The sequence below is a fragment of the Lepisosteus platostomus genome, chromosome 6 (genome assembly GCF_059453375.1).
Source record: "Lepisosteus platostomus isolate fLepPlt1 chromosome 6, fLepPlt1.hap1, whole genome shotgun sequence".
Lineage (NCBI taxonomy): Eukaryota > Metazoa > Chordata > Actinopteri > Semionotiformes > Lepisosteidae > Lepisosteus > Lepisosteus platostomus.
Window position 1 is genome coordinate 64,732,850 of NC_142616.1, and position 16,648 is coordinate 64,749,497.

The 16,648-nt window shown below is 39.1% G+C and overlaps 1 protein-coding gene across 2 annotated transcripts in view; it reads right to left on the reverse strand.

The window, feature by feature from the left end:
- Window positions 1-202: 202 nt before the first annotated feature.
- The window catches only part of fgd (faciogenital dysplasia), a 63,166-nt gene continuing 46,720 nt past the window's right edge, over window positions 203-16,648 (reverse strand). For both annotated transcript variants that reach the window (XM_088636937.1, XM_088636936.1), the window contains 12 exons: window positions 16,125-16,263; window positions 14,545-14,603; window positions 13,214-13,360; window positions 12,148-12,240; window positions 11,961-12,040; window positions 10,725-10,755; window positions 9,772-9,876; window positions 8,674-8,730; window positions 7,635-7,757; window positions 6,915-7,049; window positions 2,430-2,570; window positions 203-1,275 (listed from right to left, as the gene is read on the reverse strand). In XM_088636937.1, the coding sequence (XP_088493063.1) occupies window positions 1,063-1,275; window positions 2,430-2,570; window positions 6,915-7,049; window positions 7,635-7,757; window positions 8,674-8,730; window positions 9,772-9,876; window positions 10,725-10,755; window positions 11,961-12,040; window positions 12,148-12,240; window positions 13,214-13,360; window positions 14,545-14,603; window positions 16,125-16,263 (1,323 nt within the window). In that variant the 3' untranslated portion in view covers window positions 203-1,062. The remainder of the gene's footprint in view (window positions 1,276-2,429; window positions 2,571-6,914; window positions 7,050-7,634; window positions 7,758-8,673; window positions 8,731-9,771; window positions 9,877-10,724; window positions 10,756-11,960; window positions 12,041-12,147; window positions 12,241-13,213; window positions 13,361-14,544; window positions 14,604-16,124; window positions 16,264-16,648) is intronic.

Genomic DNA, 16,648 nt, shown 5'->3' on the forward strand with positions numbered 1-16,648 from the left:
TGTACTGGTTCCCCTCCAGAAGGTCAGGTGCTTTAGGGGCTCTTTGGGATAAAAAAAAACAACGATATTTAAATGAGAGCAATTACAGAACAAGAATGAATTCAGGGTTTGCGAACTCCCTCAGTTATTAGTTTCTGGTTATAGGACAGCGAGCCCAAATAACACCACCAGTTAAAACACTAAATGAATCAGACTGCAAATATTGCCATTAGTGAACCATATGCATTTTTATTAATTATATATTTGATTGCTGTTCTGTGTAAATGGTCCCACTTAGCCATGTAATACTGTATCCGTCAACTTACATGAAAACATACTTTATGATGATGAGAGTCAATTTCTAAACACAGTACATAAATATGTGAATCTACTGTACATGCACAGGGAAGGTTCTCACTATTGTCTCCCTAGGAATTGGCAGGTTTATTTTTACTTGCAGTACTCCATGTTGGTATGGATTTTAATCACAAAACAGCAGACATACCCCAATTAGCAGTAGTTAAGGGAAATTAATTACATCTCTTAAAATTCACAAGGAACATCATACAGTGAGAGGACAGAAAAAGGAAAGGAGACAGTGGCCAGCCACAAGCTTTCACACCTCTTAAGTTAGAATGAATGGAGCATAAGGTCAACTAATGAAATACTTTACTGTACATCCTGCACGAAATGACCACTGCAGATACTGGAAGGCTTTACAGTTACGAACAATACTGAATATGTACGAGCAAATCACAGATATAATTAATGCTTCACCGTGTATACACAATGTACACATTAAAAAAATACCCTCATTGAACACGTTCTTTTACCATGATATTGTATGCTACAATACAAAACGGCCATCTTGTTTTCGTTCTTTCTCTCACTGTTCTCTCGTTCAGAAAGACCGGAACAAAAATAAAAATGTGGCTATGGATGCATACAAGGGAGAATCAGACATCCTTTAAAAATGAAACAAAAAAGTGCCGTGGTAAAGTGAATTCAAGTAATGGGCATGCTTTACACCACAAGACGCCCCTGGAGAGCTCACTGGCCATGAACAAGTGGCTGCTCCTCAGTTTAGCTTTGCTGTTCTGTGCTTTCAGTAATCTCCCCTTTGGCTGCTTTTGAAAGGATGTCCATCCATTTCATTTGAAGCTCCTCGTCCTCTGCACTGAACAGTATGGTCTGTTGGGACTGGCTGAGTTTGATGACATGTTTCATTTCCTGCTTGTCCTGTGGCAAGCAGATTTCATAGCCTGGCAAAGGGATGGCACGTGGTGAGCGACTTTCCTGAGGAAACAGCAACAGACACGTTAATAAGAGGCTTGAGCTGTCACAACAAAGTCCAACAGCAACGTCCTCCTTTCTAAACTTGTTCCGCTCCACTTGGGTTTAATATTTATTTGGGACTCAATACCAAAGTCACAGAAACCTTTCTTCCAGCAAATGTTTTATTCAAAAAGCAATTAACCACAATCTCAGCCACCTCCTGGCTTTTTAAAATTGAAGCCAGAGAGTACAGCTCATATCAGACCCTAGATTTGGCGAGTGGAGTTGGGTCAGGTATGTTATGGGAACACAGCTGTGGGATCACGCTGGCTCTTGTGTAGCGTGATCCACTTTCCGAGCCTTTATCAATTTTTAATTGAAGTTTAGTTCACCCTTCAAGTAGTTTCAGATGTATCCGCTTTTACTCCCTGCACTGGAGGAACTGTGAAGTGCTATGCTAGCAATATGACACTCTCATAATGATGGTTAAATTAAAGAGAGGCACAAACGTTAATTATACAAAATAACAAATGACACAAAGAAGGACACATTGTTTTTTAAAGCTATACACCCTAGAAGGCAAAATGCAAAAATGTTCTTAGATTAGATATCAAATCCATCTAACCTAGCAATATTGAATATGGGCCAGTATCCATTAAGAAATAACATCTGATGAGCCGCAGGCAATATAAGTCTTTTTCACCTGCTGGGTATTCTAAATTACCTTGCAAACTCCTGCATCGTGTAATATCATGCACTACGCTCCTTTACTGAAGTAATTCCTCCCTTCAGGCTGCATGTTATTACCACACGGCTTTTCTTCAGATTTGGAAGAGCAGACCGCTTCATCTGATTTCTATTTATCCCCATCTCTTGTTTTGGAATACAAAATGATTTGGGATTTTTAGAAGCAATGGGATGGTGCACAAAAAAGTTATAAATTTTAAAACCCCCTGTCGAAGAAGCCAATCAAGCTTTCACACCCCTTGAGCTTGGCAATATGTTGGAAACTCGCCAGTGCTAAAAAATGTCTAAGCCCTAACACATTAGACTGGATATAATCTGCAAGGGCTCGTGCCAGACTCACAACATCAGGTCAGTACCAGAGAGGCTAAATCCTCTGACCTAATTCTCTTCAGCTGCTGGCTGAATAGCACTTACGTGATCAATCTTACCTGATCGCTCATTTGCAGGTATAATACCAGTGGCTCATTTTTGGTAATGGTAACCCAGACTTTATTCCAGGTCTTCCCCTTCTCTAGAAAATGCAGATGACTGCAGAATAGACTGTTTTCTGCTGCTAGTGAATTCTGTTTCTGTCAGAGAGAGGGACAGTGAAAAGGCACAGAGGTTATTTTTTCCTTAAATGGGAAGCAGTTACATTTTTATCTTATTTTTAAATGTCATTATTTCTACGTTAGTACAAAACCACCTAGTAGTGCTCTAGAGCAAAGATTCTCAGCCCTGGTCCTTGTTCAACTGAGCCCTTAATGATCGGTGCCTGTAACTGATCTGTTTGCTCGTTCGGATTCTGTTTTGCACAGCCCTTATTCTTAAAAAACATCCTCGATGAGTGTGCAGTATTTCTACCACACCAGCATGCAAACCCTTATGCACTCTGACCTCAGTTTCGTAGTAAAAAATGTCTTCACTAAAATGTCTTCTTCTGAGTTAAAAGCCTTTAACAGGTGACCAGTTTTGATTAACAGGAAGATCATTAATACTGTATACTGTATCACTCCAACAATGAGTGTGTTTCCTTCTGCTTTTCTCAAGAAGCCCAATTTGTCACTTTCAGCTAACACACCTAAATGAGGGCAGGGCTAAAAATCCTAATTAGTAGGGGAATGATAGCAGTTACAAATCCCATTAATTTTCTAAGGACTGAAAAACAAATACAAAAATAGGCATCAGATTACCTAAATCAACAAAGCTTGTGATTAAGAACTCTTCTGGAGCAAAAACCAGATCTCCTGATCCTGGAGAGCATCAATTCAGTCAGTCTTACAGGTCACCGTAAATGTGACCTCCTTTTCAAAGGTTAGGAAACACTCGGACATTATTGATTAATTAAGCAAATAATGTGTTCTGTTAACTGAATTGTGGTCCTTGAGGGTTTAAGATTATTTGTGATTTTTGTCTCTAAATTTATTATTTCGAAAACTGTTGTTTAACTGTTGACAGTTAAATTACACCAATCTTTTAAAATTGATTTCGTGGTTACCTACAGTAAAATCTGTTGGTTTGGAGCAGGTTGGTAACAAAAATTTAAAGCCAAAACCACTTCTAAGTTTAAATAGTATCCTCTTGTGGTCACTTCTGGGCACTACACTTCCTCTCATAAAATATAAGCAGGAAAGTAGAAGGAACACTGAACTATTTTTATAACCATGATAGGATCGTTAGGACATGCTCGTTTTCCGCCTGTTCTGATCGGTCATATACAGTACTTCCTTTCAGACAATTCTGCTTTACTACGTTAACACCTGAGCACTTCTTCATTTTAAGGGCTGCTGTAATATAATATTTAAAATATTTTACTGCTGCAAGGATATTAAGATATAGACGATTACAATATACACCTCAGAAATTAAAAAAAACTTTGTCTAAGATCAAAGAATTAGAGAAAATGTTTTCTTTGTTCTTAAGACCTTTCTTTAGATCCATGAATATCAACTACAATAACTGCATTTAGAGCTATAGTTCTGTGATACAGTGTAAGATATCCATTAGCACTGCTGGATCACAGTACAATGTTTAGACTTAAGTTAAACCTTAAATGAAATAAAAACAATTAAAACTAAGTAGAGCAGCTTCAGTACAGAATGGTTACATCGGGAATCACATATGTAGAAATATTTTCACTATATATCTTCAGGGAGCTATATACAGTGACCTATTTAGATTTTAGATATTAATTGCATGTAATTGAACAGTTATTTTTACATTAATAAATATTTAATGTGTGTATATTTCCCATCTGCACTAAGCAAGTGCATAGTGAGCCAAAATATTGAGCAGCACACTGAAGCTCAATGAGTTAAGACATTTGTATGCACAGCATGCTGTATCCTGCGCTGTGCGGTATGTGAACTCTTGAATTTAGTGTGTAAAATGAACGTGCATTAGCATTACAGATGTTGGATATTAAACAAACTTGTCATTCAAAGTGACAGAGAGTAGTGTAGATAATGACATAATACTGAAGAACTTTCTGCCTTCCAGCTTGTCTTTACCAAGAAGCTAATAATCATCTTTAAAGCAGAGAATATTATTGCCAGATTATGCATGGCTATTCCAGTAGAATAAGTCATAGTGATTAATATTAACATATCAGCCCTCTGCAGCACTAAACCAACGACAGCGAACCTTGAGATCATGATGCGGAGGTTATTTCCTCCAGAAAAAGACTGCATGTAGCAGGACAGGTCCCCTGGTGTTCCTCAGGCTACCCATAACCTGCTGTCATCCTAGTCGTAATGACATCCAAGGACATTTGAAGGGAGCATAATGATTCCCTCGTGTAACATAAAGCAGGGGGTTTCTAAAAATTTCTTCTACATCGTGAAAAAAAAAAGACACAGCAGAATCATATTTTATGCTACCTGGCTTTCACACATTTTTTTTCTCTCCTGGTTTTATGAATCCTAATTTTTTTAATGTCCATTTTTTTATCTCTTTATAATTCATTGTAAAGCTTTTTTTCAGGACCTTTTATCATAACGTCATCATTATTATTTAATTGTTATCGATAATTAAAATAATTTGGCTTATTGAGTTCGAAGATCTTCTGTATTGGGAGAAACGTGTGGTCGCATTTTTGAGACGATAATACAAGAACAGGGACTGCTGTAAAACTGCTTTCCTTTTTGATACACATCGAGAGCTCACCATTTTTCACGGGTCTGTGTTTAAGATTAGCTTCGCCACCTGAAAAACTTAGAATTGGTTGAGCTAAATAAACACTGTTTTCAAACCGTATAGTACACTTTTTCGATCTATTCAGGATTAGAAGGTTAAAGAGCAGCTCCCAGATCAAGGAAACATATGCTCAAAGTGTAGTTCAATTTACTGTGGCACTGTTCTCCACACTTATCCCTTCCATTACTATCAATAACTGTCAGATACTTACTCATGCTTGCCATTAGCAGGTACATTGCCTAAACAATAATTAATCACTGCGAAGGTTAAACTCTGAGTTTGCTTAGCCATATCGGCTTTTCCATTTGTAATCTGAATTGTACTCTGATTTATCAGGCATTGATTGATTTTTTTATTCTGTATTGTGCGGACACTAAAACGCGAGCCGTCTTTGTAAGATTTAGCTTTATAAAAAGTCCACGATAGAAAGCGAATTGACCTATTTTACACTGCAATCCTTACCTTTGGTGTATGTGTTAAACCTTACAATTAATGCTTGCGATTTTGCATCGTATTACTCAAAATAATAATTTTAACATTATGTGGTGGTCATTTGATGGTTAAGTCATGTTCAAGGTGGTGCTAAGCATCTAGAGCTAAAATACAAAAACTAGTAACGACACTAAAATAATTTTGCCGTGATATTGATGTATATGGGAAGGCGAAAACTTGCCACCCCGAATGCTTATTTAAGACAATGCTTTTGCTTTTAAAAAAAAAACATGGTGATTATGGAATGATTTAGTGTCTGCTGCACTATGGCAGGGGGTACTGGGTTGATTGGTAGCTTGAATCTTTAATCACTTCTCTGCGTTTAGCTGCTCTGCGGCTCACGTCTGGAAATGAATGGGTTTGTGCCTTTTCTGGCTCCCCCTCGACTAATAGAAATCATCCATAAAGCTGGCAGTGAAGGATCTCCAGAAATTCCTGCTGACCCCATTACCACAGAAACAGGCGGGAGGATCTGACTGATGCTCAGAACAAAATCCGCAAAAGCACCGACAAACAGAAGGAGCGGAACTCGCGCTTTTCCCCCAAGGATTCCCGAGTGCTTTACAGTACGTGTATTAACAGGGGACTCGCTTCCTTCAGCACTGAAGAGCAGCCCCCCACCTGGGTGATGGGCAACTGTCATTACGTGCCAGCAGCCTCACAACACAGCACATGTTGGAGGCGGAGAAGAGAAGAACCTTCAGCCGCTGAATTAAGTGGAAAGTAAAGCAAGGCTGGATTTTGCAGGTCCCTAGTAGAATGTAACCAGGACGCTGGGGTTAACATCATTGCTCTGATGGACAGTTCCACAGAATCTTCAAAAACCAAATAGTCAGTTTAAAGTCTCTTTAGACGTACAGCACTTCCTGCATCACATTATCCCTAGTAGACATATTGGGTTACAATCCATTGGGAAGAGTGCCACCTACTGGTCTACCGACAACATCTACAGCAGCAACCTTAGAGTTTCTGCATCCCGTTTCTGACCAGAACCGGCTTTGCTTTGCTCCTGCTCCTAAAGGGAAGGTCAGTCCTTCGCCCAGTGGAAGAAGATGCCTTCTAATCCACTAGCTGAAGGCTGTAAGGTCTTACAGTGTTGTGCCAGGTTTAGTTTGTCAGTGATTTAAGCTGAACTCAAGACAAGCTCACATCAAGGCGCAGACTTTCCCCTGAATCTTCCCGGCAGCTCAGCATGGCTCGGGAAGCGATTTGAACAGGTTCAGCTCTCGCACAGTGATCAGTCTCACCTCGACCGCGGTCTTCTTCCTCTGGTCTCCCGCGGTCTCCGGTCCAGAACTCCCCTGGCCTGCGAAGCACTCTTTACACACGCGGCTGGGTTTGTTCTCCGATATCTTTGTTTCAGAGCATTTCCCACAGATTGCCTGCCGGAGAAAGTGCCCGTATTTTAAAACTCTCTCGAAACCCAAGCATTCCGTATTTGAGTTCAGACCCGATCGGGAGAATTTATCAAACCTTTGTTTTCAGCCTCTAAGTGCTGGTAATGGATAAATGAAACGAAAAGCATATGTACATGAGGTTAGCTCCCTAATCACACAATTTCAGTACAATTTCCTTCTTTCAGTTCAACACGGAAACTAGGAATTTGCTGTTACTAATTTGATTTTGAACTGGCCGTTAAATGACGTCAATAATAGAATAATAGTATTGAATAACAGAAGACACTGTTGACAGAGTAGTCCAGAGAGCACTCTAGTCCTTTGGCCATTTTCAGCAGCAGGATGGGCTACATGTGAGAAGATCCAGTGTAATTAATGTATGAAATGGTTACATAGAACAACAAAAAGTATCAACTGACACTACACTGGAAAAATAAATGCAGTGGGAAAAAAAGGAATCGGACGATGACACTTAGCTTAAGGCTGGTGTCAGTACATTTTTTCCAGCTGTGTAAAGGAAGCATAAGGAACCCCCTGTCTTCCTGACAACACTTTCTCCCTGTTACTCACTGCTCCACAGGCCTTGCAGTGGTGACGCCTTTTAGTTATGGAATGAAAGCTCTCGTTGCAACCTTTACAAGTCTGCTTCTCCTTTTCCTTCTTTGATTTGGAATTTTTCTTGCACAAATCCATCTGCAAGACAAAAAAACAAACCAAAACAACAACATTTAGGGGGCCTTCCCAACCACGAGCAGCCTAGCCTGTGGTTTCTCACAAAACATGCGATGACAGTTTCCTCATCTGTAACCAACCTGCTACTTTGTTAAAGCAGCCACACCTCAGCTGTTCAGCTCCCCCTCCCTGCTGCGTTCTGGGCTTGATGAGAGTGAGAAGACAATCCGTGAAGCTGGAGGGGACACTGAGCTGCACATCGTGTCTTCACTGACCAACATCTCCAACGTCTCCTAAACCCGTTTTTCTCAGGGGTATCGGCGTGTGGTTTTTCAGCTAAATCTGATGGGCGTCAAGTTTACCACACGTGCACAGGAGAAGGTAAGAGGTGAAAAATATTATTATACCAGCTCTGGCTGAAGGTATTTCTCCACGTTTCCAGAAACAGCTTGGGTAACATTTCAATGCAATGATGGCTCAAGAATCAAACAATTGTGTTTCTCTTTTCCCCACTTCTCAGTGCGATATCAACCTTTACTTGCTCACTAGCCCAGAAAGCAGGGGTGTGCAGTTCTGCTGCAGTGCTGCCCCACCAGACCCACAACAGCTGGGATGTAGAGGTTAATAAGCACATACTGGAAGGCATTCCTTCTAGTATTTTTTTTTACCTTGTGACAACAAAAATGGAAAAATCAGAGTACAATCAAGCAACTTCTCCCAAGATAAGAGTGGGCAAAAACAAACCTGCTTCATGTTTATTGTTAAGGATTTCATGGGATAGTCAAAACTAATTGAATAGGCACATTCCAGCATGGTTGGTACAGTGTGCTTCCATTGGCGTTAAAGACACGAAGGACATCGCGTGGCTTTACTTTCTTTACTGATCACAGCTTTATAATAACATACAATATAAAAGAATAAAACATTAGGTTCTTACCCCTACTGGTGAGCTGCTTCCATCAAAGGAATCCATACTGATATTACTACAGACACTCTGCAAAACACAGAACACCTATTTGTTAATGGAAACATCTCTAGTATATAAAGAGAGGCACTACAAACTCAACAAATTCTAGTAGTTCCAAAAATCATGTGACAGTTTTTTAATGATGAATTTAAATTAGTTTAATTTAATTTAGTTTTTTTTAATATACAAAACGTCTATCTCATGAATGTCTTTACAGCTTCATGCTGCAATGAGAGGGCTTACACTAGACATTTCTGATCACTAGGTGGCAGACATTACCCAGGAAAACACAAGGGCATTCAGCCACATCGTTCTGGTTAAGTAGGTCAGAAATAGATACAGTATGTGAGATATGTACACTTATTGAATAAACTACCCTGAAAACTCCATATTTAGTTCTGACATCTTCAGGGAAACTGCAAAAAAGTTTTTTTAATTCTGTAACAATGAGGGTTTCCATTCACAAAACCAAACTGTAGCACAATATGCCAACGTTTGGTTGATGGTTTTGAATTTGGACAGTCTTCTGGGGTTTAGTACCATAAGGTGATAGCACAACAAACAGAAGTAGTTTACTAGGAATGAAGAAACTGGACTCAATTCTAGAAAAAAAAATCGATATTTATATGTGAGTTATGAAAGCATACAATTGTATCTGCGCAGGACTGCCCACATCTGCTCACTGCCCCTCAACTTGAGGGAGAAATCAAATTCGGTTTTCTTACGACTGAAACTCAGACTAAAAATCAAAACGTGGGGTTGGCACTTGTACTACTTCATAAGCCCTTACTATCCTAAGGCATTAAAAGAACAGTAAATGAGTATCTGAACCAATAGCATTTGTTGCGTTTTTAATATCTCTCTAATACTTGCAGCGTTAAATCCATTGTCATGTACTGTTCTGTCACATCCTAAAAGACTGCAAAACGCCCAGAGAGACGAAAGCAGTCAAAAGAGCTACAGCGCCATTTCCCCCGCAATATGTCAAGAAGCTTCTATAGCAAGTGGCTCTTGTCATCCAGAAGTCAACACCCAGGGAAAAAAAGCACTTAACCTCCGGACACTCACAGGGGATTCAGGAGGATGCTCTTCGTCTCTGGAGAAGGAGCTGTTGAACGCTTTATTGAACGTCTCACTGTTCTGCTTGTGCTTTTCTATGGTGGCCATAATAACCTGAAAAGGATGAAAAGCTTTTACGTGAAATAAGCATTTTTGCAACAAGGACTCCCATTATATTCCTTTGGGGTCAGCCTTACGATTTTATTGTCCAGTGTTTCCTGACAGAATAATCCCAAATTACAGGTTGCCAGTAAGAAGCATTACTCTGCTGATCACGAATGGTTGCAAGCTCAGTGGCCTTGGCTAACAAGAGGAAACAGCACTAGAAAGGGAAAACTTTCACTTCCCCAGAACACTTCTGTACAAGAATAAAAAAAATACAGTATTTTTACCGGTTTGACTGTATTTGCTATTGATGCCTTGGACCACAAATCGCTTGCTGCCTTATTTTGATATTAACACAGTTTACAAGTGTTTGCAAGGAAGATTCTTCTACTTCACAGTGTTTCAGAATCTCTGCTGAAATGCCAGTTTGTGCTATTAAATTGTCTGGACCACTAACTGAACAGACAGGTCTAAGTGCCTGGTACAATGAGTACTCACAGACTGTGATTTTGTAAGAAGCTATTCAAAACTAGAAGTTCCAGAAATTACCTTCATAATGTACACAATTAAAAAGAAAACTGAACAGTAAATATGATATTAAATAGGTACAGTGAACTTACTATACCTTTCGAATGTATTGAAATGTCAAAGTCTGACCTAGTAAGTTATCCCTTCACAAGCACACACTGAACAGGAGCAGACGGGGCTGTTTTCTCAATTTGAGCAAATTGAGAATAGCTACTCTAAACTTGTACTGAGTATTAACCTGCTATCTCATGCAGTCCTATATCAGGAAATCTTAAAATATCTGCCTGCGTATCTTAATTATCAACAATAACTGATACAAGATTATTTACCTGAATCCAATCTTTCTTTTCTTCCTCAGTCCTGGTAGATAAAAAAAGGAAACAAGAACATACATAAATACCAAAATTTTGGAACTCTCCTCCATTTGATATTTTTTCTTAAAATCCCATCTGTAGTTCCACAGCAATTCTACCAAAATCCTCTGATCTGAAATCTTAGAAAAATCTCCACCTTCTTTGGACCACTCTGAAAGTCACTGTATGGCAAATTTCATTGACCCTTTTCTTCCCAACTTCCACCCATCCATTGCTTTTCTAACTGCCTCTTCCAATCCAGAGTCAAAGGGGAGCCGGAGCCTGGACAGGACACCAGTCCATCACAGGGCAGACACACCCGGAGGGAACATACAGTACGAGCCCCACACAGGTAGCACCACAGGGATTGCACCCAGGGCCCCGGCACTGCGAGACAGCAATGCTAACCACTGCGTCAATATGCTGCCTCTTTCTGACTTCAATAAAATAAATAAAAAAACCTTCAGTCATATTGAAAAAATAAGCAGTAAGGCATAAATCCACTCTGCTCAGATCTATAATTTGTCCAGACTGGTGTTAACTTCTGAAATAATTAATAGATTTGGACCCAAATTCAACCCCCATTGAACCACATGATTCTTTACCAGAAGATGATTCTGTTCAAGTTAAGGACACTGCATTCAACTACAGTATGTGATATTCAAAGACTCCGGGGCACTGTGAGAGCTTAGGATTTCAACAGAAAAACTTCAGAACTGCTTCTGAGTCGCAGACATAAAGTGAAATGGATCTCAGTTCTATTTCCATCATACAGATTTGAAAATATACCCAGTACGGTAAATACAGTATGCACCCTCACAAACTGAAACTGTAACTAAGGAGGAAAATCGATACTATTTGTTTCAGGTGACAGGTTTCTACAACTCTTTGGCTCCATCTCACCCCACCCTTTTCTCACGCTCCCAAATCCTACAAACAATCCGGTTTTTGAGTCTTGGTTTTGCTTGAGGCGGGCACTCCAAGCTTTACAGCCCAAGGAGGCCCCTTTAAATGCAAAACGATCTGTTGTTTCAGTGGAAAACAAGCAATGATCTAATCTCTCAGTCTCACACCCAGCATGTTGGTTCGAGTGACACATCATGCAAGCTTACTTTGCATAATGATATTTCAAAGTGTCACTTGCCTACAAAGCTCACAGCCTCCGACATGTTTTTTATAGCATTTGAAATGAATAATAGTAGCCAATCTTACCTTGCCTGCAATTCCAGTGATCTCTGTTTCCCAACTATTGCAAATGTATGAGGCAAATTGTGCTTCACCTTTTCTTGCACCTACATATTAAAGAGAAATAAATGGAGGGAAATCTCGTCAGATTTGCAGTTGACAAACAGCTTTTAAAAACTTGGACTCAAACGACCGAGCAAGCAAAAGAACAAACCTCCATGCCAGCAATGTCAATCCTTTCTCTAACGCTGAATTTTTGACCCATAAGCCGGAGTTTTGGCACACAGTACAGCACCATATTGTTAAACTACAAGAAGAACACAAAAGTTATGTTAGTCAATGCCACATTTAAAAAAAAAAAAATCGCAAAACATGCAGCAAAACCAAAACCAAATTAGAATCAGTAACTTCCAGCCTGGTTTTGTGAAGGATAGAATTAAACACTGGAATGTTCCCTGTTGTGAATTTAGATTTAGAGACGTGAAAACTAAGACTTTTGGAAAAAATACCATCATAGCACAGCATTATAAAAAATAATTATGAATAAGAAGGCAAGACAAACTATTATTTTTCGCCACATTCCAACTACAGTGCGCAAATAAAAACTATTACAGTGGGTGTTGCTATAGACCTACTTTAATCAAAGAAAAGACAGGCATGCAGATTAAAAGAAACTTTAAAAGGATGTCTTTAGCAGGAACAGGTAAGGGCAGTTCCTTTCTTAAAAACCGTCAGGGCCTGAAATTTACCACAGATTTGCATGCCACCCACAAGACAGACTGTCAGTCTTAGTCTGGTGGAACAGAGCTGTTTATCACAAAACACCTCTGTGTTATAAAAACAAAGTCCAAAGCCCCTTTTCTGAAAAAAAGTTGCAATGTGCAAAGCTAGCTATAAGCCCTGTTCAGTCAAAAAACACAGAACAATCTACAGAAAAATTAAGTCTAGTAGAATATTATTATACTATAAGTGTTTGTATTTTCTCCTCAATTTCTAACCTTTCTTTTTCCCAAGCAAATTACTTACTCAAGGAAATTCATATACTGCAGCAACAATATTCAATTAATTGCTTGAGAAGATGCAGAGTACTGCAAGTCTGTAACAAAACAGTCTCCTTTCAAGGAGATTTCTTGGTTATTTAAAAAGTGTTCAACAAACATAAGAATTTCTATGGAAGTGTGTTTCCTTAAAACTGCTGTCTATTTGTTTTACAGTGCTGTACTTTAAAAAAAATCACTATTGTGGTACAGATAAACTACTTATCTGAAAAAAAGACTTACCACATATAAATATCTGTCCTGAGCAGTTCCATTCTTGGCAGACATTTTCTTGATATGACCTTCTTTGATAAGCTCATTGGCAGGATTAACGATATCTTCCTCACCTCCAAGTCTCTCGTAGACTTCCAGAAGCTTGTGCATCTTTTCCTGACCACACATGAATTACACCCAGAATGACATCTTCTTTATTCACTATTAGGTTCCATACTGTATATTAAATCACAACTGAAAAATCTTTATTTGAAATTCAACCATGTAAGTTGAATTATTTCACTGATATCTCACTCAAGATGCTCCAGTGTTCATTATTGATTATAAGTTAATATTTATCCCACCTTGATGGTGTTTCCAAGAGGCCCAAACATGTTCTGGTAGCACCATCTGTGGGCCCTTTCCCAGAACTGTTTTCAAATTCAATTATTTTGCAGTGCAATTCAAGCACCTTAACAAATTTTACCGGTCTATTCTAGAACAACCTACAAGTAGTGGTAAAAAAGCATTATTTCACAGCTAGTAAACCGCTCACATACAATGTGGTGTGCAAAATCCAATAAATCAAAAACAACAAATGTAGATCATTTCAAAGTTTGTTGAGTTACATTATTACAGTATATTACCTAATACTGAACAAGTACCAGATGCTTTTGACAAGAAATGTACTGTAAGAGTCTTGCTCCTTGCCCACAGAATACCTCATTAAGACAGAATGCAGTTTAACAGGGAGAGAAATGTACAGAAAATGTACATACAGAACAAAACAAAGCTAGTGGATAAAATATGAGCAGGAATCATGATTTCAAACTACAAAGAGGGGGATGTCTGGATTAACATTTTAAAAATAGTTCAAGGCTTTCAAAATATTAGAGAGACGCATTTCTGAAATAGTCTGCTGTGGCAGATTAACTCATTTGAGAGTAAACTAGGTCCTGCAAGTTGAGACTGGCATCCCATTTTGCATTGTCTCAAACAGGAAATGGCACTTCCTGCAATGAGACTTCTGTGCAGTTACAGTGTGAAGAGGAACTCGGGCCTTCATACTGTTTGAAAGCAGTTGATGTGATCTGGCTGCTCTGTTTATATGAATTAGTGATGACAATAGTAAAGGTAGAATAGCAATAAACCCCTATTGTACTGAGGAAATCTGCATTATCCCATATGTTCATCTCACAAAATGCAGCAATGGAACAAGCTGAAAGTAAAGTAAGAAGGAAGGCCATGCTGAGTTTAGTCCTGCTTTTAGAATCTTTTAGGACATTAACAAAAAACCTCTCAAGAAAAGAGTCACGAAAGAGGCACTGCAATGAATGTTCACTGAACAAATGCTCACTTACCATTTTTCTGATAGCTGCATTTGAATGGTTGGCTGCTGTAGAGATAAGCTCCAGTGATTCTGCAAATTGTCAGAATATGTACCCATTAGAGAAGATTCGGGGGAAAAAAAATCAAACAACCTCTGAGTTGTAGGAAATCAAATATGTGGTTAGATGAAAGAGACTCTATGGGGCTTTGAAGCTAAGGACTTTTCCCAATATTGTCTGAGAACGATGAAGAACAATAATGTCTACAGTTTGCAACAGTTTCACCATCAGCTTGCCATTAAGCACCACACACTTTTCCACAAGACTAGTAGAAAAGGTTTTGAAAAAACATGACTGATTTGTCCCAAGACATCACTATAGAAATGATTGCAATGTCTGAGAGGACAATTTCAATGTAAATTTAAAGTGAAACTGTTGTTGTTGAGTTTCAAGTCGTTTATAAGAGGCCACCACAGACAAAGCTTAAAATATTAAAATATGCTAGGTTATTTTCAACCTCCAAGACAGTGAGCTAGCTGCTGAATCTGAGGTTTGGTTCTATATTCACAGCAAGACCGGAAATCTACACAGAATTAAAAGTATACGCTAAACAAAAATTGCTGCTTGTAGTTCTAGACCAGTCATGCTGTATCTCATACCAAACCAATACAGAGAGATTACTATTTTATTATCTTTTGTTAAAAGACACACATTTTGTATCTTCACTTGCAGTAAAAATGAAATTAGCATCCTTCAGCTAGTGAAACCAAAACTACATTCTGAAAATTGACAAAGATAAATTACAGATCATGTATTCCTTGTATGCTCACCATTTAATTACAGTAGTTCAGTAAGAATCATGTTTTGTTATATATTTATATACTGTATATATAAATAGTTATATATACTGTATGTTTTGTTCTTCATTCAACAATACAGAGTGTAGTTGTGAATATCAGAACTGAGAGCTGTGTCATTGATAATTTTGTGAATTAGCCTGGCAAACAAAAGACAAAACTTGTGAGAACGCAGCATTTCACTTGAAAATGTTACTACTACTGATGAGGCAGAAATGCCGTGCATTGCGTTACAATGCAATCTAAATTGTTTCAGCATATGGTGTGAGTACATGCTGTATGTATCTGTTGATTTCAGGGATAAGCTTGGGTTTAAGCTGAAACAACCCACACTGAGCTGCACTCTTACTGCACACATTTTGGGGAAGTGCAACACGAGCAGTTTGCAGAACCATGTAACAGGTAAGTGGAACACAGAAACCGGCAAACAGCTTTTAAAAGAAAAAGCCTTATAATTTAGTTTCAATGTTCCTAATTATGCTTCTCTGTCATAGCCATTCAGAAAGTAAACTGTCATATATTTTATTTCTTCATAGTTTGGCTCACCTTGTTGAAGTTATTGGGCTTTAATGACTATTATGGGTCTATTGCCACATCAAATTCAACAGAGACATCGTAAAAAGACACTAAATGAGGGCCAAATCCAGAGATCGCCGTCAGGAACGGTTTCACCGAACGGCAGTACGGATGAGCGCGGGGCCTCGTCCGCAGGTGATGGGGAAAAAGAGACGAAACGAAAAAAGGGGCGGTGCTCACTCTCTGCGTCTTTCCTGTCCAGTGCATCCTCGGGCAGCTTCTTCAGGTAGTCCTTGAGCAGCAGCTCGTACCGTGGGATTCTCTGCACAGGCTCCAACATGTGATGCTGCAGTGTCAGGTTCCCACACACTTCCTGTTTCTACGAGTGAGCAAGAGAGATAGCCATCAGAGCTCGTGGGCCCCCCTCATAGGACAGCCTGGATACCCCACCCCTGACAGCACCACGGAGGACTGCAAGCTCTACCCTAGATACAGAAAAATTCAAATGTCACCATGTGTCTTGTGAGTCATCTTCTGGGAGTACCTGATCTTTAATCAAATAGGCTTAACTCCCCATTACACTGATGATGTATACATATTTTTCTACTGTACACATATAAGGTGGGCAAGAGCATCTCACACCAACACGTAACTTCTTAGAAAAGAGGGTGTAGTCATTTATTATTATAAAATTTGCCACCCCCAGCCTTACACTTATGTTAGAGTGACGTGACTGGGGAACCTACAGGAAATGTTTTTCAGAT